The sequence below is a fragment of the Pristiophorus japonicus genome, chromosome 17 (genome assembly GCF_044704955.1).
Source record: "Pristiophorus japonicus isolate sPriJap1 chromosome 17, sPriJap1.hap1, whole genome shotgun sequence".
Classification (NCBI taxonomy): Eukaryota; Metazoa; Chordata; class Chondrichthyes; family Pristiophoridae; genus Pristiophorus; species Pristiophorus japonicus.
The window spans coordinates 95,233,932-95,259,168 of NC_091993.1; the positions used below are offsets into that span (position 1 = coordinate 95,233,932).

General features: G+C 43.8%; 1 protein-coding gene across 3 annotated transcripts in view; it reads right to left on the reverse strand.

The window, feature by feature from the left end:
* The window catches only part of LOC139228233 (high mobility group protein HMG-I/HMG-Y-like), a 116,284-nt gene that overhangs the window by 50,289 nt on the left and 40,758 nt on the right, over nt 1–25,237 (reverse strand). Inside the window, exons 5-6 of one of the 3 annotated variants that reach the window (XR_011587530.1) lie at nt 13,128–13,178; nt 6,454–7,354 (exon numbers count right to left, since the gene is read on the reverse strand). Coding sequence is in view for 2 of the 3 variants with exons in the window: in XM_070859413.1 (XP_070715514.1) it covers nt 7,166–7,354; nt 13,128–13,178 (240 nt within the window). In the remaining variant the exon portion in view is untranslated. Of the gene's footprint in view, nt 1–6,307; nt 7,355–13,127; nt 13,179–25,237 lie in introns of those variants that run through there. The other 2 variants (XM_070859413.1, XM_070859414.1) reach the window with 2 other exon arrangements.

Here is a 25,237-nt window from a genome sequence, read left to right on the forward strand (position 1 = left end):
ACAACTTTCCCAGTGGCTGAAAGCAGGGAGATTCCCCTGTAGTTGCCGCAGTCGGACTTGTCCCCCTTTTAAAAAATGGTCACAATCACTGCACCTCTGAGATCTCCCGGCATGCTCTCCTCCCTACAGATGAGAGAGATGAGGTCATGTATCCGTGCCAGCAGCGTCTCTCCGCCATATTTTAGCGCCTCAGCAGGGATTCCATCCGCACCCGTAGCCTTGTTATTCTGAAGCTGTTTTATGGCTTTGCCTACCTCAAGCAACGTTGGTGTTTCACTGAGTTGATGGCGGGTCGCATGCTGCGGGATGGAATCGAGAACAGTCGAGTCAAAGGCAGAGTCTCGGTTGAGGAGCTCCTTCCATCGGGCCCTGACAGCCTCGGTGTCCTTGATGAGTATTTCCCCATTCTTGGCCAGGAGTGGGGTAGGGCCTTGGGAGTTTGGACCATAGGTGGCCTTGACTGCAGCGAAGAATCCTCGCATATCGTGGCTGTCGACCAGTTGTTGTATCTCCTGTGCTTTCTCCATCCACTACCTATTCTTTAGGTCCTGAGTTTTTTGTTGGACCTGAGTCTTGAGCTGTCTGTAATGTTGTTTTGCAGCTCCTGAGTTGGGCTGTTGCTTGAGGCTCAGAAATGCTTTGCGCTTGTGATCTATTAGTTCTTCGATCTCCTGATCATTTTCATCAAACCAGTCCTGGTGTTTTCTGGTTGAGTGACCAAGTGTCTCTTCATATGCACTGGTTATAGAGGTCTGGAGGGCAGACCAAGCGCTTTGGGGATTCAACATCTCAGGGTCATCAAGGCACGCCAGATTGGATGCGAGGTGCTGGCCGTATAGGGTTCTCTTAGCTGGGTCTCTAAGTGCCCCGGCATTAACTTTTTTGTGGAACTGCTTCTGCTGTCCTCTCTGTTTTGGGGCAATGTTAATGTTGATGATGGATCTGATTAGGCGGTGGTCCGTCCAGCAGTCGTCAGCTCCTGTCATGGCATGGGTGATGCGCACATCCTTGTGATCCCTTGCTCAGATGATGACGTAGTCAAGCAGGTGCCAGTGTTTGGAGCGAGGATGTTGCCATGATGCCTTGTATTTGTCCCTCTGGCTGAACAGGGTGTTGGTGATGAGGAGTTCATGTTCTAGACATTTTGTCAGGAGTAGGGTACTGCTGAAGTTGGCTTTCCCTACCCCCTCTCTGCCAATCACGCCTCCCCAGAGGGCTGTGTCTTTACCAACCCGGCATTAAAATCACCCAGGAGGATCAATTTGTCACCCGTGGGGACGCGGGACAAGGATGTCTCGAGGTTGGAATAAAATCCCTCCTTAGCCTCATCCATTGCATCGAGTGTAGGAGCGTACGCACTAATGACTGCGGTACATTGGTTCCGAGATAGGATGATATGGAGAGTCATGAGACATTCGTTAACCCCACAGGGGGAGTCTTTGAGGTGGTCGACCAGCTCATTCTTGACGGCAAAGCCGACGCCATGAAAGCGGCGTTCTGCCTCTGGTTTCCCTTTCCAGAAAGGGTGTAACCTCCACCATGTTCCTTCAACTGGCCTTCCCCTGCCCGCCGGGTCTCGCTTAGGGCGGCGATGTCAATGTCAAAACGTCTGAGTACCCGGGCAACTATGGCGGTGCGGCATTCCGGCCTGTTGCTGTTGGGATTGTCCATGCGGGTCCTGATGTTCTAGGTCCCGAACTTCATACTGACGAAGTGGAAGATGCCTGTGCGTGGGTTCTTTTAACGTGGGGTGGCCGCTGCACACCGGCCACCACACGGGCTTAGCTGAACAAGGTCTTGGTCCAGTGGCAAGGGGGTCCAAGACAACTGGAGACCGGGCACAGCTCTATAAGCCTAATTGCCTATGGCGAAGTGTTGGCCGCAAGCTCGCCGCCGGGTAGCACCATTGATGTTAGATAGCCCGAGGATAGGTTGGGAGGCAAGCTTTAGGAAGGTGACTTCCAAAGTTATTTTAAAAGTTAAAAGTTGATAAAGATTCCCAAATTATTTCAAGAGTTTCTAAGGGTTGTTAAAAAGTTTTTAAAAGTTTCTAAGAGTTGTTAAAATTCTAAGATGTAAACCAATAATAGATTATAAAAGTTTCCCCAATTTAAAAAGTTTCTAAAAGTTGTTAAAAATCAAAGATGTAGATTAATAATAGATATTTAATAGTATTTCGATTGAGAGTCTAAAATGTAAGTTTTAAAAGTTCTCCCAGATTTAATAAGTTTAAAAGTTGGTTAAAAGTTTAAAAATTAATTAAAAGTTGGTTGGGGGTATAAGACGACGCCACGCCTCGGTCCCTTCAGCCGGTTCAACGCCGGCCTTGGAGTCCTTTTGGCGGATTGAGCGCTGGCCTCAGAGTCCCTTCAGCCGGTTCCACGTCCTCGGGTCCCCTTAGACATCCGTGGTTAGACGACCCCGAATCAGGTGCAGAGTCCTTTGGCCCGGGCCGTACCTCAGCATGTACCACAGGCGATACTACTTGTCGGCAGCGCAAACCATAACCATGAAAATGGAGGACGTCATGGGACCTGTCATCAGCTGGCGGAAGAGCAGCAGCTGCCATTTTCTCCACATTACACTGCACTTACGGGTGGTGATAAAGGTAGGGAATTTATGGCCGCAGTCTTTAAGTGATGTTTACAGGAGTCCCTCCAGATCTGAGCCTGTGCTTTATGAGCCACTCATCAGGGAGTGAATGGCCTATGCGATCTGCATGCTAGTGTACTGTCACAGCTAGCTGCATCCCCATTACCCTTCCCCCTCCAGCACCATGGCAGAGCACAAGCCTCCACATAACAACCATCTGGGTTGAAAGATCTGTGGTGCAATGGCAGCCAGCGAAGGTGGGAGTACCAGGCAGTCTGCCACCCATTTGTGGGCCCCACAAAAGACCCAGAAAAATGTCTGCGAAAGTAAGGGGAGCCATGGACAAACAAATGCCTTGTGAATGGTGATGTGCCACAGTGGACAATGCTCCAACCCTACAAGGGCCATCAGCGGTTCGACAGCAAAACCCAGAAGCCGTCACAAAATGTTCCGACACAGCACGTTGCATGAGAACGCCGCACCGAGCCTTCAGATGGGAACTTCAGCCTGCTGCTGAGGTTATCGCCAGAACGAGCGTGTTGCACCACAGATTCTCCACTTTGCGCATGTAAATTGCCAAAATACCAATGCTGCCTGTGCTCTTTTGCAGGTGGCCATTAGCTTCAGCTGCCTGCAGGTTACCGCCAGGTGTCTGGCCCTCTCAAATTTCTAGGCCAAAATAAACAAAAGAATGATCCCATATACTGTAATATCGCTGTATCTTTTATGCAATAACTCTCAGTTTCTGTATTAGTCACATCCTTTATGCTGGATTGTTAACTTCAGCTATTTCTGTCTACTTAGGGATGGCCCATCTGGTTTGCAATAACAGCAGCACAATTTTCTGTGACATAGTAGAGATAGTAGAGATCAGAAACAGAAACAGAAACAGAAAATAGGTGCAGGAGTAGGCCATTCGGCCCTTTGAGCCTGCACCGCCATTCAATAAGATCATGGCTGATCATTCAACTCAGTACCCCTTTCCTGCTTTCTCTCCATACCCCTTGGTCCCTTTAGCCGGAAGGGCCACATTTAACTCCCTCTTGAATATATCCAATGAACTGGCCTCAACAACTCTGCGGTAGAGAATTCCACAGGTTAACAACTCTCTGAGTGAAGAAGTTTCTCCTCATCTTGGTCCTAAATGACTTACCCCTTATCCTTAGAATGTGACCCCTGGTTCTGGACTTCCCCAACATCGGAAACATTCTTCCTGCATCTCACCTGTCCAATCCCGTCAGAATTTTATATGTTTCTATGAGATCCCCTCTCATTCATCTAAATTACATTGAATATAAGCCTAGTCGATCTAGTCTCTCCTCATATGTCAGTCCTGCCATCCCGGGAATCAGTCTGGTGAACCTTTGCTGCACTCCCTCAATAACAAGAATGTCCTTCCTCAGATTAGGAGACCAAAACTGAACACAATATTCAAGGTGTGGCCTCACCAATGCCCTGTACAACTGCAGTAAGACCTCCATGCTCCTATACTCAAATCCTATAGCTATGAAGACACAACATGCCATTTGCCTTCTTCACCGCCTGCTGTACCTGTATTCCAACTTTCAGTGACTGATGTACTATGACATCGTGGTCTCGTTGCACCTCCCCTTTTACTACTCTATCACCATTCAGATAATAATCTGCCTTCCAGATCATGAGAACTGGATTTCAAAATTTTACATTGGAGTTGTTGGACACATACCAACAGGTAATAACAAACAACTCTTTTCAATTCCAGAGACCGCAGGCAGATAGAATACGACAGCTGTTCACGATGCTTTGCATTACCATCTTTATTCTGGCCTAATCTCTAGACTCCAGTCGAACCAACAATATTTTACATTTTTATAACACCGTGAATATTTTTACAATGCCTTTAATATAATGACATGGCCCAAGATGTTTTGAGCAGCATAGCGTGACAACTGAACAGTAATGCAAGAGTAAAAAGAAATGATCGGCAGCACGGTCAAAATGATAGTTTGTAAGGAGACTTAAAAAAAAACCTGAGAATAAAGCAGCAATGTGAAGAGGTTTAGGAAGGAGGCTCCAGAGAGAAGGGCCGAGATGGCTAAAGACTGTGACACCAATGGAGGGGGATGAACAGAGGGACAAAATTGGGAGACCGACAAGATGCGGGCTGGCACTTGAGGGCGGAGGAGGTTGCTGAGGTAGGAGAAAACAAGTCTAGGACTAGGATTTTAAATTGGGGGGACAGGGAACCGAAGGTTGGCAAACATGTGGTGATGGGTGAACAGAACTTGGTGTGGGATAGGGCGCGGACAGCGGTATTATGGATGAACTGAGGTTGATGCAGAGTAGAGTTCACGAAGCTGGTGAGGGGGGCATTAGAGAATGATTTCAGCGGAAGTGGGGATGAATTAAGTGGGCAATGTTGTGGAGATGGAAGTAAGCATTCCTGGAAGTGGCTAGAATATAGGGTTTGAAGCTTGGGCTCATGATCACACATCTAGTACTGCCTGATGAGCAGCTGGAGAAGAGATGGATTTGGGATAAGACTATGGAGTTATTGGTGCTTTAGTTATGAGGAGCGTCTGGGGCTCTTTTCATCAGATCAAAGACGGTTAAGAGATCAGAGAGAGGTGTTCAAAATCATACAGTAAATAAGGATAAATTATTTCCACTGCTCTGTGTATATACGATGGGCCAAACAGCCTCCTTCTGTGCTGTAAAATTCTATAATTCCATGATTCCTTGCTGACCTACATTGGCTCTCTGTCCCCCAACTCAGGGAATTTAAATCGCTTGATTGGTGGCCCTCATAGTTGCAGGTGGAGCACCACCATATAAAATGCTGTAACAACATCAAACAATTGGTCAGAATCTGCCCACATTTATCCACAGGACATGCAGCTAAATTGTTCCCTCTGGCTGTTTCAACATGTTTTCTGAATTATAGCTGATTATACTCTACAGGTGTACTCATCCTGAAATTATGAGGACCCCACATCAATACACCATAGTGGCCACAGGCTGAGTTGCCGAAGGATTTATAATTCAGCTGCTTCCTAAAAAACATTCCTAGCAATTTTGTGGTCGTTCATTGGTTTGAAGGTGGATGAAAACTTTGCATTGAGAACTAAGACTATTTGGGTTTATAAACAATAGCAGAACAGGAATTTGGATATATTTTTAAATTACAAGGAATGCTGGCTGTAAAGGACAGTTAAGAATAAGGATACCCTACTTTGTTCTTGCTCTAATACAGAGGTTTCCAAACTTTTTTTTGACGATCTTTCAAAAATTGATGTCTTATGTGTGCCCCCTGTTTCTAAGAGACAGTATTTTTACATAATTAATGCTGGTGCAGATATAGCTGGTAACCCAAAATACTTCAGCAGTTTTGTTACTGCAGCTGTTTTATTTCTGCTCCCTAACACTTTTAACTTTTATTAAGTCTAATCATAATCATTAGAATTAACCGGCCAGGAAATTCCTCAGATCTGCTCCTACTTCATTAGCGTTACTTTGCCGGAAAGGTGGGGGATCTCCAAACATCTGGCGAAGTAATGCCAGTGAAGCGGGAGCAGATCCGAGGAATTTCCTGATCACAATGATGATGTAAGCAGCTACACTGCAAGGAAGACTGTGGGTACAGGATGAATAATCATTTGCAGATGGAACTAGGAACAGAGGTGCATTAGAAACAAAATTAGGCCATTCAGCCCTTCGAGCCTGCGATGTCATTCAATCCTTCAAGCCTGCGATGCCATTCAATCATGGCTGATCTCCACCTCAACTCCATTTACCCACCATTGCTCCATAGCTCCTGATACCCTTACCCAACAAAAATCTATCAAGCTAAATCTTGAAAGCTCCAATTGTCCTAGCACTTACCTTTTAGAGAAAGAGTTCCAGATTGCTAATACGCTTTGTGTGGGAAAAGTGTATTTTCAGACAACCGACACAGGTTTCTATGGTGCAGAATATCCAGATTCTGAACTACTGTTGTAGCCACAGTATTTATGTTGCAGGTCCAGTTAAGTTTCTGGTCAATGGTGACCACCCCCACCTCCCCGATGTTGATGGTGGGAGATTCGGTGATGCTGTTGAATGTCAAGGGGCAGTGCTTAGACTCTCTCTCTTATTGGAAATAGTCATTATCTGCCATTTATGTGGCACGAATGCCATTTATCCACCCAAGCCTGAATGTTGTCCAGGTCTTCTTGCATGCAGGCATGGACTGCTACATTATCTGAGGAGTTGTGAATGGAACTGAACACTGCAATCATCAGCCAACATCCCCACTTCTGACCTTATGATGGTGGGAAAGTCATTGATGAAGCAGCTGAAGATGGGTCTAGGACACTGCCCCGAGGAACTCCTGCAGCGATGTCCTGGGGTTTTGATTGGCCTCCAACAACCAAAACAATTTTATTGGGGCTTCTTGATGCCACACTCGGTCAAATGCCACCTTGATGTCAAGGGCAGTCACTCTCATCTCACCTCTGGATTCAACTCTTTTGTCCATGTTTGGACCAAGGCTGTAATGAGGTCTGGAGCAGAGTGGTCCTAGTGGAACCTAAATTGAGCATTGGTTAGCAGGTTATTAGTGAGTAAGTGCCGCTTGATGGCACTGTCGACAACACCTTCCATCACTTTGCGGATGATTGAGAGTAGACTGGTTGGTAATTGGCCGGATTGGATTTGTCTTGCTTTTTGTGGACAGGATATACCCGGGTAGTTTTCCACATTGTCGGATAGATGCCAGTGTTGTAGCTGTACAGGAACAGCTTGGCTAGAGGTGCAAAAGAAATGTAATTTATTCAGTTACCTTCGCCATAGGCACTATGCTGCCGTACAGTATGGTACGGTAGCGTATGTGTTATTTTACTGGATTAGTAATCCAGAAGCTTGGACTAATGATCCAAAGACACAAGTTCAAATCCCACCACAGCAGCTGGGGAATTTAAATTCAATTAATTAAATAAATAAATCTGGAATTATTTAACTCTGGCTGGAAGCAAGGGGAAGGAGTGAAGCAGCAGGGGCAGTTGAATGGATAGTCTCTAACTGGGTGATAAAGAAGTCCATGGTTTTTCTTACTGGTTTTTGTTAAAGCTGAGGGAAGCTATTAAAAAACAAGACATTAGGGGACAATTTTCGGCAGTGCATTCAGGCACTAAGGATTCTCCGAGCTGACCAAGGTGGATTTTGAGCTGAAACGCCAGTTTAGCCCGTGTTTAGCGCAAGATGTCATCTTGGTAAAGCCAGCGCTAGGAATGGCCACCTGAAGGCTCGTTAAACAGCTGATTGCTACTTAAAATGCCCGTTAGCACTCATTAATTGCATTTTGATGACTAGCACTTGAACTAATGCCCTCTCCTAACAGCAACCAGCTGTTTGCGAGTAAACAAGGCGTTGATGTCGATTTCATGCGCTACTTAAATGGCTACTCACCATTTCAGGTACATTGTTGTTGATGTCGATTTCATGCGCTACTTAAATGGCTACTCACCATTTCAGGTACATTGTTGCTGGAGCTGTGAAGACGACCTCTGAAACACATCGGGAGACTTTCTGGGACACTTTGTCAAGACTTCGAGCAACATTTATTCTCTGAGGACTTCACCTAAAAAGAGCAAGTGCTGTGCTACTCCACCTTATAGGAGTCACCAAGGGAAAGGGAGTGCTTGGTCATGGGCGTCTTGGTAAGGGCCCCCCTTGGTCTGGATGAGGAATGGGAGGAGGACATGAGGCCAGGCAGAGCAGCACCAGCTGCTGCAAGAGTGAGGGGCAGAAGGGCAAGGAGAGCAAAGATGGCATCCTTTTCCCCCCCCCCCACCCCCCACGGGTTCAGGACATCCCTGCTCCGCTGGACCTCATCCATCACGATCTCCAGTGCTGTGTCCCTGAGCCTTTGCCTCTCTCCCTCGGTCCCTGAGCCATCCTGCAATGTGCCGCTGTGTGCCAGCCAGAGCACTCCACACCTTCAGTAGAAGTGGGTGCGAGGAGCCCACAGATACTGTTCGAGTACTAAACCTGCAGATTTCTGGGTTAGCACCTCTGGGCAAATTCAAACTGTGATAATCAGCAATTAGAACCAAAATTGTGCGCCAAATCCAGACTTTCAAACAGGCTAGTCTAACACCCATTTAGCGCCTGTTTTCATCCATAGTCCAAAATAATCCCCCAAAGTAGCTGTATCTGAATGAAGCGGTTTTAAGAAGAGGGCCTAGAAATTTTTTAGAACCCAAAAACGGGCGCGGAGATTGCTAACCTTAGAGTAGTTGCTGATCCCTTTAAATATCACTAATGGGGGGTCCTTGCTGCTGCTGAATGCATGTTCAGCTGTGCGAGGGTAAGACTCATTAGCAGCTCCAGCATTGAGGACAATTAAAAATCAGCATTGCACGCTGACTAATGTCACAATCTGCCTATTCTACATACTTCTGGCACACGTAAACGCCTGCCTTACTGCCCTCACCAAGCTAGCATCTGGTACAGCATGCACCAGAAGTGTGCGCCGCGTGGACGCCATTTTCGCCACAAAACAAAAAATTGGGCATTATCGAGCCGAATTTCTAGCCCGAGATCTTCTGTGAGTCTCTCAGTTGTTACTTTTTCATTAATCAAATACTAGTTTGCATTTCTCTGTCTCTCCTTTCCTTCTACTCATCTTTACCTAGCTTTTTCACCTCAACTACCGACAGTATATCTGACAAGGATCCTCTAATTCATTGATTACAACACTCCGTCTGACGAAGTGGTCATTGTATAAAGTGAGGGAGAAGGTTTAGTTTCGAAGTGAGTAGAGATCAATAAAGTTTGTCATCGAGTCAGTTCACAGTATAGGGAAGGTGATTTTCCAATAAGCACCTCCACAATACTCGATACTACCGGCAGCCGGCATTCGCTTGTATTGTCTCTTCCAACTCCAAGGTTTTTGCATTCCAAATATGTGAAAAAATACCCTGAAATTCATGACAAAGAAAGAGGCTGAGGGCCTGAAATTCAGTACCGCTGGAAAGCTGGTGCTCCCCCCATATTTTTGTGATGGAAAGTTTTGAGTGGCTGGGCTCCAGAAGTGAATAAATGGGTTCCAGCGCTAATGAACCCTTCCAAAGTGGATTTTTCAGCGGTGTGGCTGTCTTAATTTGAGCGCTATCACCACTGAGAAATTCAGCATGCAGGTAAGGGTTTCTAATGAGCCAGCTGCTCCCTGGCCTTTTTAAAGGCCAAGGTTTGCAGCAAGGCCCTGAGAGGGAAAGGAGTTTGGAAGGATGGCTGGTGTAAGAGGTGCAAGGAGAGCCAACAGTTTTACTGATATGGAGCTGGAGGCACCGATGGACTGTGTGGAAGACAGAAGAAGAATACTGTGTCCTGATGTGGGGAGACCTGGCAGACCGCCAGTACATAATGCATGGAGGGAGATTGCAGGGGAGGTGTCAGGCACCTCTATATATCCAGGAGGGTGCTGGCCAGTCTGCACCCGGCCCTTCCAGGGTGGTGATGGGTCGATGCCTCCAAGCTCTAGGGCAACAGGGATCCTCCTCCTCCTCCTGCGCCTCCTCCTCCTCAGGTGGTACTGCTGGCTCCACCTCCAGTGGCTGTCGTCTCATGATGACCAGGTTGTGCAGCATGCAGCAGACCACAACTATTACTGCAAGGTGCGGTCCAGGCACTAGAACCTCTGCTTAGAGATGTCTATGCACTGTTCGGTGATGCACCTAGTGGCACAATGAGCAGCATTGTATGCACGCTCTGGCGCTGTCCAGGGGTTCCGTAGTGGAGTGAGCCGCCAAGTGGACAGGGAATATCCCTTGTCCCCAAGCAGCCAACCACAATCCTGATTCGGGCCGGAGAAGACGGCGGCCACACTGGTCTGGTGCCGAATGAACAAATTATGGCTGCTGCATCCCCTGCCCGCTGCCCGTCTGCACGGTGCTAATGGTGACGCCTTCTCGTGTGCCACCCTGCTTCTGACTAGGTGTCACCCTCCCAACACTCCTCCCATCCTCAGGGTGAATCCTGCCAAGCAGGTCTCTGCAGCCTCCACTAAAAAGTCAGACCTGAAAGGTGTATAAAGGTACATGCCAACCTCTGAGCAGCACTCAGCAGGTTTAATGGAGCCAAAACAATGAATAAAACTATATGAAAAACTAAATACTGCAGATGATGGGATATGACATAAAAACACTAATAATTAATAAAACTATATGAAAAGCTAAATACTGCGGATGACGGAATCTGAAATAAAAACACTAAAATTAATAAAACTATTTCCCTACCAAAGGGCCTCGATTGCGGCAACACTCCAGCGAATACCTCGCGGGGGCACTGCCTGAAGAAGTCCTACCTTTTTGCAGCTGAAAATCCCTGTTCTGGCTGCTTTTTAGTCACCCGCACGCTGCTGAGCTCAATGCTGGAAACTTATCTTCACAGCGGCTTCATGCCACCGTTTCCGGCAGAAGTGAGCACCGCTAAAACCACTCCCCCCCCTCCCCCGAGCGGAATATGGCTTGGGGAGGGAGAATCACCTGACCGCAGATTTCAATTGGTCGCCCAAACCCCGCGGGAACTGTCCCTTCTGGAACGGTGAATTTCGGTCCCTGAATCTCAACTGTGAAACAGATCCGTATTTCAATTTTGAGGTAATGGAAAGGTAAATCGAGTGGGGTGTATAATGTCTCACGCACAGGGTGACTTTAGTAATGAGATGTTTTGTCAGGCCCTGCACGAACAGGGCTGGAAAAGCTGACTGTGCGACAGGTTGACAGTTAGCAACAATACCATGTTTGTTACCATCTGCTCTTAGATCATTGTTGTGTGGGATATAATTTCCTTTCTACATCCTCTCCCCTCCCCCATCTAGTTTTCAATTGCTGCTTCAATGTTCCTCATATCTCATAGCTCTCACTCTGGTGAGCTCCCTCCTATACCAGGCCTTTCTGTCCCACAGCAGTTTCAGTTGCTCTTTAATCTCATTATCACTTTTGCACCATGTTTAAAATTCTATTTTCCTGCTAAACTCATCTCCTTTACTAAACACAAGGCACATGATTGATAACAATACATTGTGCCTCCTATCATTACATTTTGAAGCAATCCTCACATATGTGCCTTTGAGATCTACCATAGTATAGTGTAAAAGTAAATGATTTGGACTAAAAGCATGTTCATTAAAGAGGATAAAAAATTAATTAACCTAAGGTTTAATTTCAACTGGTTAGGAGTGATGCAAGCTCCTAAATGAGTAGCAATAATAACTGTCATTAGAATTTGTAGTGGCTCCAGACTCTGAGAATGCTTAGTAACCTATTGTAGATAAACTATGCTCCAGCAGCTCTTAGTTTTCATTCAGCCACAGCTTTAAAAATGATTTATTGGCAGGAACAGATTTAACCCCCATGAGATGTGACTTAATGAACCCTTTGTACAAAAGTCAGTTGGCCCGAACGGTGGCCTTACCACTGGCTGCCGCCGAGTTTTTTGGGCGGTCTCCCCATGGTGACAGTTTCCTCTAGGCCTCCCGCCGGTGGGAGGGGAGGACCTCTGGGAACCGCCCGCTGACATCCACTAGCACGTAAGGCACGTAAATGTCCTCTCACCCGCTGAGCTGCTAGATTGCCCCGGGCGGGAGTCGGCGGCAGCAGGGTGAAGGCAAGTCTAACCGCAACGGTAAGTATGAAGACCTGCAAAAAAAAGTTTAGTAAACTTCTTTTATTTTTTTTTAAACAGTGATTCAGATGGATAGGGTCTCCTGAAGGTTTTCCAGTGGTTTTTTTTGTGTAAATTTTTATTTTTGTGTGTTCCCCCCAAAGGGCCCGACTCAATCCTCGGTGGCACTTTGGCGAAGATTGCATTTGCCACCGAGATTGGGAGCTTCCGCCCGCAGCCCACATTCAGGGCGTAAGTCATTTTTTTGCCGCCGGGCGGTCTTTGTAGATCTTTTTGCGGAATCTCCCTGCCCAAGTAGTGCCAGGTCTCTCGGTGGTCCCTTGGGCAGGCCTTAGCTTTCATCAAGTTCGGGCCCAATGTATTCAAGAAAACAAATATAGTTACATTTAAGATAATAGAGGCTTCCAGTAAGTTAGTAGATAAAATTAAAACAGACTGAGCCAGAAGAAAGATTGAGCAAAGTAAATTAGTTGCCTTACATTCATTGCCAGCCATTGGTTATTCCTGGTAATGTATAATTCAAGTATAACTGTTCTGATAATTTTATGGCTGCTTTCACCTTTTCTTCGAGTTATGTGGCAGTGTGTGATAAGCATGGTAGACATGGCATAAAGACATGCAAAAAGATATTAACGTTCATTCCTAAACAAATTTGGCTTTGCATGATGGGTAGCGTTGCATTATGAGATTTGTACTTATGCAGAATACCAGGAAATATACTGCACGCTTTGATGTAATAGAAAATAAACTTTTTGGAGGTGTAACATAGATTTACATGGCTTTGAGAAAACTACACCACTAAAGCAGAGTTAAAGCAAGGTTTAAAATGGAAACAATAACAAGCACTGTTAGTGAAGAAGTGATTTTACGTTAGAAAACAAACTGCTTACCCTTTTTCTTGGTCTACCTCTGGGTCTTTTTGCTCCTGAGGTTTCAGCTTTCTGGAATTCCATGGAAAATATAGTTAGCATGCAAACCAATGATGGTATGACTCTGGTTTACCAACCTTCATTTTTCGCAGAGTTATGACAAAAATAACTTGCATTTATACAGCGGCTTTAATGTAGCAAAAAAAGCCTAGTTGCTTCACAAAGCATCCAGCAACTGCGAGAAGGTTAGGGAAGGTGACCAAAGATGGAAATCTGAGGAGGCTTTTGTAAATGGGAAAAGACACAGCATGGAGGAGGGGTTCAAGAACAGAATTCCAATGTCGGACCCATGATAGTGAAGGCTCTATCACCAGTGCAGGGAAAGCAAATGGATAGTAGTCCAGATTCAGTAGAATGGAGGATGCAAGCTCGGAAATAGGGTCGTAGGAGGACGTAGAGTGCAGTAAGACCATGGATAAATTTGTAAATGAGGATGATGATTTTTAAATGAATACATTTGGAATGGGAGGCAGTAGAGGTTGCTGAGTTCATAGCTGATTTATTAGTATGATTTCATATGGGCCAGGTTGCAAATTGTGAAGTTTTGGAGTTTACATAGGATGGGACTTTAGAAGTCAGCTAGGAAGGTGTCAGAAAAGTCAATCCTTGAGTGACAAAAAGATGTCAGTGCCAGGGCAAAGTAGAGACTGAGGAGGTAATGTTTCAGAGATGGAAATAGGTGGTCTTAGCAATGGAATGGATGTGAGCTTTGAAACTCAGCTCCTTGTTAAGGAAAGTACCGTAGTTGCACATGATCAAATTTGAGTAGAGCAATGAAATTGGGGCTGCGTGTCGTGGACGGGGAGAAGGCTGGGACCTTGAGCCTTACCAGAGCCTGCGGGCATGAAAGGGAAATTCATTGTCAGACCTGTGCTGGGTACACTGGGACAGGTAGCAATGAAATTTTGAAAAGGCATTTCCCTAAAGTTGCATCACAGAGGCGAGGAAACAAAACAGGATGGAGTGAGCAACCACATCAAAGACTGTGGAATGGTTGAGGACAATGAGGAGGCATAAGACTTCACGATCACAGTCATAAAGGATCTTTGCCTAGGGTAGTTTCAGTGTTGGGGCTGGACTAAAGCCAGATTGAAGGGAATCAAAAAGGGAGTAATGGTAGAGATGTTAAGCTAAAACAGTGAACATATCCTGGAATGGAATACAAATAGAAGGACATTGTGTTAAAGTTGGAATTAGCCTAAATGGTCCAAATATTCTAACATTTATAGTGCCTAATAAGTCAGTAAATTGTGCAAACGAGACCTTTAGCAAATATTTAACAATTAGTGTATGATATTATTAGAATGTGTACCCTTAAAATTATCTGTGCCACTTGCATCCACAATTGTCCAGTTGGATACCAAGACAAATAAAGTAGTAAGTAGATTTTGTATATCAATCTTTGGTCCAAGCAAAGTATTGAAAATAGAGTCAGGCTGGGGACATACAGAAATCTATAAGCTTGAGTTCTTTGATTCCCCCACCGCCACCTGTCCCTCACCAAAAGAAAGGGTGGTAGAGTTTTGCAACATTATAATCATTACTACTACAGAATGTTCCTTTAAAAAATCTGCAAGGATTCCTTAATGATTCAGTTGGGAAGTCCAGTGTAGAATGGAGCCACAGAAAGCAGAAGCACCCAGATTCAATCACTGGTCTATGTACAGTTATCTAACCTTTGCCATGGCAATGGTTGGGCACTAAGATGGGTATCAGTGCCTTTTTATTGGGCAGAGCGAGGGAGAAATCAGCCAGGCTTCGCACTCCCAATTGCTAACCAGTGACTCCTGTTAAAATATGTGCGCACTTGTATACTTACCTAAAGGTGAGATTGGGTTCGGCCATGAATTCTCTCATGACAAAATAGCCTGCTCACACTTGAAGGGTTATTTTGCAAGTTTGTGGCTCCCAGTGGCAGCTTTGTACACCAGGAACACATACTGGAAATACAAGCACAGCCCTTTAAAGTAACATTTTCAAAAGCCTCACTTTAGAAAGAACTCTGTAAAGATATTCCTGGGTTGAATTGATTGAGGTGTGTGAAGTGAAAGATCAAAATCACCTTTTAATGCAAACAATCCTTAGTAGCTATTTAAAAATAGACAAATGTAGCTGCAAATGTTATAAATGCTACATCCACCAATGTAATAACCAGTGCTTTTAAACCACCTTTTGCTGTAGATTGTGGATTTGATACAATGTAGTGGACTAGACCAAAAAGGCTTGAAGTGATTTACTTTAACTGATACAGCAAACTGATTCATTCCTTTATACACAGTCTACTCTTAATTCAAAGTCTCTTCATTCAAATGATCTGTTAATTAATTTTCAAATACAAAATGCCTATTTTATTTCCATGGCTTCATTCAAATTACTGGATAATTCAATTTAAAAAAAACAGAAAACAGCTGTGAATTAACAGGAGTAGAATGAAATCTGAATGTACATTTGAACAACGTGCACTAATCACCTACTATCTATTACAAAAGCAAAATACTGTGGATGCTAGAAATCTGAAATAAAACAGAAAATGCTGAATATTCAGCAGGTCAGGGAGCATCTGTGGTGAGAGAAATGGAGTTAATGTTTCCGGTCGATGACCTTTCGTCAGAATTGGAAAGGGTTAGAGATGCAACAGGTTTTAAGTTTACAAACAAAACAGAGTGTTCAACAATTTCAGATCATAACCTCTGCCCCCATTCTTTCAGACGGCAGCTGTTGCTGATGACTCCAAGATTCCCATTTACACCTCTTCTAGACCCATCGTTTATTTCTTTACTTGTCCGATTACCATCTCCTTTCGCCTTGTACAATCATCCTTTTTGTCATTTAATCTCTCCTGCCTTCCACTCTATCACAGACCTTGTCTTTTGTTCATTCCTCCCCCGCCTCTGTACTTGCTCTAACCTTTTCCAGTCTGATGAAAGATCATCGACCTGAAACGTTAACTTTGTTTCTCTCTCCATAGAAGCTGCCTGGCCTACTTTATATTTCTGTTTAAACCAAAAATGGAGCACAATTATATTTCACAACTGTGCAACATTCCATAAATTATATAATGTAATTTGGTAGAGATCATCAACAATTAACAGACACAACACTCCGAACTTTGAGTTAGTCCTCCATCTATGCAGGAACAGACTCGTGAAAGGTCAAAGAATGAAACATTTACAGTCAGAGACTGCTGTCATAGATCAAATGCATCCTCAAGGCTAATCTAGTTAGTCACAGTATAAAATAATTTCTAAATACAAAATATAATTTTCAAACAGTCATATCTTGTACAATTCTGTATCTACTCTTTTCTTCTCTCTCCAGAATTATTTAAATTTGTATATTTATAGCAAAACATCATTTTCATTTTACTCAGTATTAAATTCCAAGTTACACAGTGGGGCCAGTATGGTTCTGTGATGATGCTGACCAACCATGACAAAAATCCAGGAACAGAAATCCTAGCACGGAAAACTGACCACAATAACCACACAAAGAACCACAGAATGTATTTCCATTCCCTAGATTTGATGAACCCAGCCATGTAAAGTGGCTGACTTTAAGTCTAAAGAGGACTGCACAAGACTAATTTACAACAATGAAAATATACTTTAAAATGCATATAATTTTTAAATAGTGATACACGACCACATAAATATTCTCAAGTGGAAATCTTCACAAGATTTTACAGATGCAGTTATGAAAATTCTAGGCCAGTGATCGAAAGGTATATTTATAATAAATGCATTCTGTAAATGAATACTGCATTTTGATGCAATTATAATTCAACCAACATCAGTCAAATATTATTTGTAACAATTCAATACTTTCTACCATTTACTAAAATGTATTCTGCTCCTTCCTGGCAAATTACTTCAATGATGGGTCTTGTTGAATCTGAAATTGTTAAATATTTTTTGCAACAAGAAAAAAATATGCATACGACACATCTGAGCAATGCTCTTTGTTAAAGTTAGCTAAGTTGAGCTATAACAATGTTGGTGTCATTGCACTGACTATTATAAATATCCACTATGATCCGTGTGGGTTCCGGGGCTCCAGCCTCGACCCTACGCCACCCTGGTGGCCTTTAAGCGAAGGGGGGGGATGTTGAAATCGGCTGGTGACCTGTCATCAAATGACGTCACCAGACCCACTTTCTCCAATTGGACCAGGAAACACACAGGGCGGACTTAACAAGCCCTATTAACAGAAATTAATTTCACAGAGTGGGTTGGAGCAAACAGCAGGGCCGCAACCTGCAACCGACATCGCCTGCCATGGACCTGCCGAGGTTAGGAAAGTCCCGGCCTCAGTCTATGCTGAGTTAGCTAACCTCAACTGGGCAGCAACTGGAGTGCTTTTATTGACTTCTATACCCTTAGGCTGGACGAAAGAAAAATAATCAGCAAGGTTTCCCACTTCTGGTTGCTATCAGTTGACCTCTGTTGGGAAATGTTTGTTTGCGGATGTCGGGTTAGGCACAGTTTTGATGCTCTTCAGTCAAACTGCCTGTCAACACTCAATGTCTAGGCTTACACATGATGTTGTGTAGGACAAGATACTGGCAGATTGCTGGTGCCTGTGAAACTAATATTCCTTGGAGTTTGAATCCAGCCCAGACTGATGGGATAAATGTCTCCTCTTTCCGCCATCTACAATGATCCCGAACTAACAATTTATGTAAGCCAACCCTGTTCCTACTGAAAAAAGGCAAATCTCTAGTGTGAGAAATAAAAATATTCACAAACGATTAGTCATCTAAGGATGAGATTCATACCATTGAGGAGGCTTTGCTCAGCATCAAATCTGCAGCACATCTGATTTGGCAAGCGATTCAACAACTATTTGCACTAATATAACATCTCATACTAATGTGCTCACCTACAGCAGAATGCACGATTGCCAGGCAGCCATACAGCCAGTGCAGAGACAAGAGCAAAATAGTTATTGCGCTTTACTCATAGGCAGTGTTTTTACTGGACATAATATAAGTTTATTAAATGCTATTTCTTCAGAATTAATGTAATTTGCTGTGTCTCAACACGTAGAATAGCAAAGCACAAAAAACCCAGATTAATGGCCGGAATCTTCCCAGCCCTGCGAGTATGGGTCTGGATGGCTTTGATTGACAGTGGGTTGGGATCCCGCTCTAAAACTGTGTGGATTGCAGTCCCGACACCAAGCGGCGGGCCACTTCATTAAGGTACTAACAGATAGTTTGGTGGTATTTAAGAGGATTAAAAGCAGGCACTTAAAATTTTAACATCTTTTTGTTGGGTTTCCCATCCCTATGGAATTCGTCAGGTAAGTGGAGTTGGGATCAGTGACTTTCTATTCCTTTGGCAAGTTGACAGCTGAAAAAGTGGTATAAAAGCTACCATTTCAAAGCTGTTCACTTTCCAATGTCAGAAGCTTGAAGCCTTCAGGATTTGGAAGGAAATATTGAGCTATATGCAGGTTAGTAGTCTTTGCAGTGAACTGTCTATTCATTGTCACCTCCTTGGAGCAACTCTCTCACCACTGACAGATCACTTCTGTCATTTCAACCTCACCTGCCATCTATTCCAGAAGCATCGGTGTCCTGGAAAAAGACTCACCGCGGTCCTCATAATCCCACCACGATCAGCCCCAACACCAACATCACCAGGCACACCAGCAACAACACCAACCTTCTCTGCAATCATCTGATTCTGCACAGGATACAGGACAACAGCACCCGACCACATTCCTACCTGGGAGGCCAGAGATGGCCTCATCATGGTTATATTTACTCACATAAATCTGTCCAAGAACACAAAGTGTTCAAAATAAAGATTTCAATTTTTGACAACACATTAGCAGATACTGTACATGAACATTGGCTGAAACCCAAATGCCTATCCTTGCGTGCTGTTAGTTTTGTATGATTGGACAAGGAATGATGGTGCATGTGAGGGATGGCTAGTGAGATAGGGAAGTGATGATGTAGAAAGAGAGAGACGGATGGTTGGAGGTACAAGGTAAGTTGGTGTGAGTAAGGATGTGTAGGAGTAGGGTATGGAATGCAGAATGATGGGGATGTGATGAGTGGCACAGCAAGGTGGAGTGTGGCTTTGCAGTGACATTTTGTGATCAACGGAGACCATTGAAAGGTTTGTGCCATGGCAGCCATTTCCTCCAGACGACATCCCTGTTTGAGCCCTCCTATGCAATGTGCAACCAGGCTGCGTTGGTCTCCTGGGGAGGTCTCTTCCGTCCATTGGAAGGGAAGCAAACCTCCCTGCATGGTGTGACTCCCTCCATAAGCGTCTGGAGTGAGTCATGGGAGAGTCTTTGTGCAGTGCTCGCCAATGTTTGCAGCACCTCAATGCTGTAGAACACTGACAGATGAACTGTCAAAAAAAAGTTGGGCATGGTCCGGCTGATGATGCGTCAGCAGACCCGCTTACAGTTAATTGGCCGGGAAGCCCGCAGAGTGGGCTTAACCAGCCCCAGCCACGGAAGATTGAAGGGAGAGGGTGGGCTGCACTTCGGAGCGGGTTTCCCAAGCTATACCAATGCCACCTGCATCGAACTCGCCTCCGTTGGCGAAACCCCGGCCAACCTCCTGATCACTGGCTAAAGTTAAAATTTAAATTTACAATGGAGTCTGCATAATATAAGGTCGTTAAATGAAATAAAGCAGACAAATATAAATTGAACCAGGGCAAATAAAAACGTTATGAACAAAGCAAATTTAGGAAATAAAAATAAAAACCCTCTCATAAGCACATAGACAAAAAGGTGTAAAATCAGTGAATTTTACAGCACAGAAGGAACCCATTTGGCCCACTGTGTCCCTACTAGCTCTTTGAAAGAGTGTTCCACTTAACTGATATGAACATTTGAACCAAGGCCAATTTGATCATTCCTACTTCAAACCAATTTAATAAACAAATTTTTGTAATGCAGTCATTGTATTTGTCCTAAAAGGTCAAGATTTTCTTTATTTCTATTTGTGTGTGGTACAAAAGTCAACATAAAATTGGTTAATATTTGTTTCATTGAAAACCACAGGCATGAAAACCCACCCACAAGGCAGCTTTTTGTGGGTTATCAGTGTGGGTCACTAGTGGGATTAAGATAACAAAACAATCATTACAACGTTATATCCTGTGTGAAAAAAATAAATTATCAGACATCTTGACCACAACATTTATCTTACAAGGGATGTGACCTCTAAAAAGTTAATCACTCTGATATAATTCAGTCCATTGTCTTTGAAGTTCATCTCTGACCTTATTGAGTTATTAGCCATTATCCTATTTAATTATATTCTTATTAAAGCCATTTAAAATTCAATGAGCAACATTAATGTTTACTGGTACCCTTCTTAATTTTCAGAAAGTTTCAAAAGATGATCATTTAATCTTTGATGTAACCCAGTTTCCAACATATACAATCCAACATATCTAAATGTTGTTCACCCATCAAATCGGTGTCAGATAATACTGCCTCCCTGCAATTTCCTTTCATAAAATTACCAATTCCAATCCAGTAAATAGGCCTCCATGCTGCTCAAAAATAGTTTCCATGGCAGTATCATTAGTAGCAGAATTCTCACATTTCTCAGTTAATTGGTTCAAAATGTCTAGACCATTTTAAGGGTCACATTCACGCAATGAGTTGTTTCCTTAGCAGCTTGTAACAGACCGACAGTTCCACGTAGAGTGAAAGGGTTAGGCCATCGTGGAGCCTGGAAGAAACAAATGCTCGATACAGTCCATGCCTTTTGAGTGTATATAATAAGTAATAGTCCGAATTAGAAAATAGTCACAGCAGAAATAAACCTCCAAACTTGATGCAATTCTACTTTTGATAAACAAACAGCAAGCTCTGTTGATCACCATTGAAGGGGAGGTAATAAATAACAAGAGTACGCTACATATTAAAATACACATTATTTCATTTTTTACATTTAATCATGTCAGTGAAAAGCATGCATCAATGAAGAGAAATAGACTGCAGACAGTATTGTAGAAAGAGCTTTCAGAACTTGGAGCTGATTTTAGAAATGTTCACTATGTTCTAAATGGCATTTGTAATTGTCATTCTTGACAGATTCTGTTTCTGTACTGGACAGGTGCTGAAAGGGTAATTAGTGAGATAATAAGAAATACTCTGGTGTGAGATGATTAATACTACTTCCTCCTGCTAAATTGATTCAGAGCATGCTGGGAGATCCCAAATTCGAATTTAACACCAAATTACTGCCGTATATGGATTAGACAGCCGGAAGAAAGAAAAGGAATTATATCGATTATAAAATGGCTGTTGTGGTTCTCTGAAAAGAAAAGTCAAGCACTTTGATACTTCTTGAAAGAATCACTGCATCAGACTCCATTTCCTCACACACATACAAAGAGCAGCCTTGCTCATCAGACCAACTACCAAACTAGAGGTCATTAGAAACCACGAGTGAGAAAGTCAGGCCAAGCATAGAAACATAGAAATTAGGTGCAGGAGTAGGCCATTCGGCCCTTCAACCTGCACCACCATTCAATAAGATCATGGCTGATCATGCAACTTCAGTACCCCTTTCCTGCTTTCTCTCCATACCCCTCGATCCCTTTAGCCGTAAGGGCCATATCCAACACCCTCTTGAATATATCTAACGAACTGACCTCAACAACTTTTTGTGGAAGAGAATTACAGAGGTACACAACTCTCTGAGTGAAGAAGTTTCTCCTCATCTCAGTCCTAAATGGCTTACCCCTTATCCTTATACTGTGACCCCTGGTTCTGGACTTCCCCAGTATCGGGAACATTCTTCCTGCATCTAACCTGTCCAATCCCGTCAGAATTTTATATGTTTCTATGAGATCCCCTCTCATTCTTCTAAACTCCAGTGAATACAGGCCCAGTTGATCCAGTCTCTCCTCATATGTCAGTCCTGTCATCCTGGGAATCAGTCTGGTGAACCTTCGCTGCACTCTCTCAAAAGCAAGAACATCCTTCCTCAGGTTAGGAGACCAAAACTGAACACAATATTCCAGGTGAGGCCTCACCAAGGTCTTATACAACTGCAGTAAGACCTCCATGCTCCTATACTCAAATCCCCTAGCTATGAAGGCCAACATGCCATTTGCCTTCTTCACCGTCTTCTGTACCTGCATGCCAACGTTTAATGACTGATGTACCATGACACCCAGGTCTCGTTGCACCTCTGCCATTCAGATAATATTCTGCTTCACGTTTTTGCCACCAAAGTGGATAACGTCACATTTATCCACATTATACTGCATCTGACATTCATTTGCCTACTCACCCAACCTGTCCAAGTCTCCCTGCAGCCTCTTAGCATCCTCCTCACAGCTCACACCGCCACCCAGCTTAGAGTGATCTGCAAACTTGGAGATATTACACTCAATTCATTCATCCAATTCATTGATTTATATTGTAACTAGTTGGGGTCCCAGCACTGAGCCCTGTGGCACCCCACTAGTCACTGTCTGCCATTCTGAAAAGGACCCGTTTATCCCGACTCTCTGCTTCCTGTCTGCCAACCAGTTCTCTATCCACGTCAATACATTGCCCCCAATACCATGTGCTTTAATTTTGCACACTAATCTCGTGTGGGACCTGGTCAACAGACTTTTGAAAGTCCAAATACGCCACATCCACTGGTTCTCCCTTGTCCACTCTACTAGTAACATCCTCAAAAAATTCTAGAAGATTCGTCAAGCATAATTTCCCTTTCATAAAGCCATGCTGACTTGGACCGATCCTGTCACTGCTTTGCAAATGCGCTGCTACTTCATCTTTAATATTGATTCCAACATTTTCCCCAATACCGATGTCAAGCTAATCGGTCTATAATTACCCGTTTTCTCTCTCCCTCCTCTTTTAAAAAGTGGTGTTACATTAGCTACCCTCCAGTCCATCGGAACTGATCCAGAATCGATAGACTATTGGAAAATGATCACCATGCATCCACTATTTCTAGGGCCATTTCCTTAAGTACTCTGGGATGCAAACTATCAGGCCCTGGGGATTTATCGGCCTTCAATCCCATCAATTTCCCTAATACAATTTCCTGACTAATGAGGATTTCCTTCAGTTCCTCCTTCTTGCTAGACCCTCGGTCCCCTAGTATTTCTGGAAGGTTATTTGTGTGTTCCTTCGTGAAGACAGAACCAAAGTATTTGTTCAATTGGTCTGCCATTTCTTTGTTCCCCATTATAAATTCACCTGATTCTGACTGCAACAGACCTACGTTTGTCTTCACTAATCTTTTTCTCTTCACATATCTATAGAAGCTTTTGCAGTCAGTTTTTATGTTCCCAGCAAGCTTCCTCTTATACTCTATTTTCCCCCTCCTAATTAAACCCCTTTTCCTCCTCTGCTGAATTCTAAATTTCTCCCAGTCCTCAGGTTTGCTGCTTTTTCTGGCCAATTTATATGCCTCTTCCTTGGATTTAACACAATCCCGAATTTCCCTTGTTAGCCACGGTTAAGCCACCTTCCCCATTTTATTTTTACTCCAGACAGGGATGTACAATTGTTGAAGTTCATCCATGTGATCTTTAAATGACCGCCATCAACCCTTTAAGTATCATTCGCCAGTCTATTCTAGCCAATTCATGTCTCATACCATCGAAGTTACCTTTCCTTAAGTCCAGGACTCCAGTCTCTGAATTAACTGTGTCACTCTCCATCTTAATAAAGAATTCTACCATATTATGGTCACTCTTTCCCAAGGAGCCTCGCAAAACAAGTTTGCTAATTAGTCCTTCCTCATCACAGATCACCCAGTCTAGGATGGCCAGCCCTCTAGTTGGTTCCTCAACATATTGGTTTAGAAAAACATCCCTAATACACTCCAGGAAATCCTCCTCCACCGTATTGCTACCAGTTTGGTTAGCCCAATCTATATGTAGATTAAAGTCGCCCATGATAACTGCTGTACCTTTATTGCATGCATCCCTAATTTCTTGTTTGATGCTGTCCCCAACCTCACTACTACTGTTTGGTGGTCTGTACACAACTCCCACTAGCGTTTTCTGCCCTTTGGTATTCCGCAGCTCTACCCATACAGACTCCACATCATCCAAGCTAATGTCCTTCCTTACTATTGCGTTAATTTTCTCTTTAACCAGCAACACTACCCCATCTCCTTTTCCTTTCTGTCTATCCTTCCTGAATGTTGAATACCCCTGGATGTTGCGTTCCCAACCTTGGTCACCCTGGAGCCATGTCTCCGTAATCCCAATTATATAGTATTCGTTAATAGCTGCCTGCGCAGTTAATTTGTCCACCTTATTACGATTACTCCTCACATTGAGGCACAGAGGCTTCAGGCTTGTCTTTTTAACACACTTTGTCCCTTTAGAATTTTGCTGTAGTGTGACCCTTTTTGATTTTTGCCTTGGGTTTCTCTGCTCTCCACTTTTACTTTTCTTCTTTCTATCTTTTGTTTCTGCCCCCATTTTATTTCCCTCTGTCTCCCTGCATAGGTTCCCATCCCCCTGCCATATTAGTTTAACCCCTCCCCAACAGCACTAGCAAATACTCCCCCTAGGACATTCCACATCATGCAGCTTGTGCTACTGCAGGAAAACCAGGTAAAAGCCATTACGCTGTACAATAGCTAGCCCCTACTCTTTAACAATATGTTTTCACCAGACATGACAAAGCAATAAGCTTGGATTCCGGGCACAAGGGTAAGAAAAATAATGAGCTTGCATTTATATTGCACATTTACCTCTGGGGTCCTCCACCCGCTCCTATTTCTCATCTACATGCTGTCACTCGGTGACATCATCCAAAAACACAATCGGCTTTTGCATGTATACTAATGGCATCCAGCTCTATCTCATCACCACCTCTACTGTCTTTGATTTGTCACGCTGCTTGTTCAATATCCATGCTGGTTGAGCAGAAATTTCCCCCAACTATATATTAGGAAGAATGAAGCCATGGTCTTCAGTCCTCACCACAAACTCTGTTCCTTAGCCATCATCTCCATCCCTCTTCACTGGTCACTGTCGGAGGCTGAACCAGATCGTTCGCAACCTTGGTGTCCTATTTGAACCTAAAATGAGCTTCCATCACTA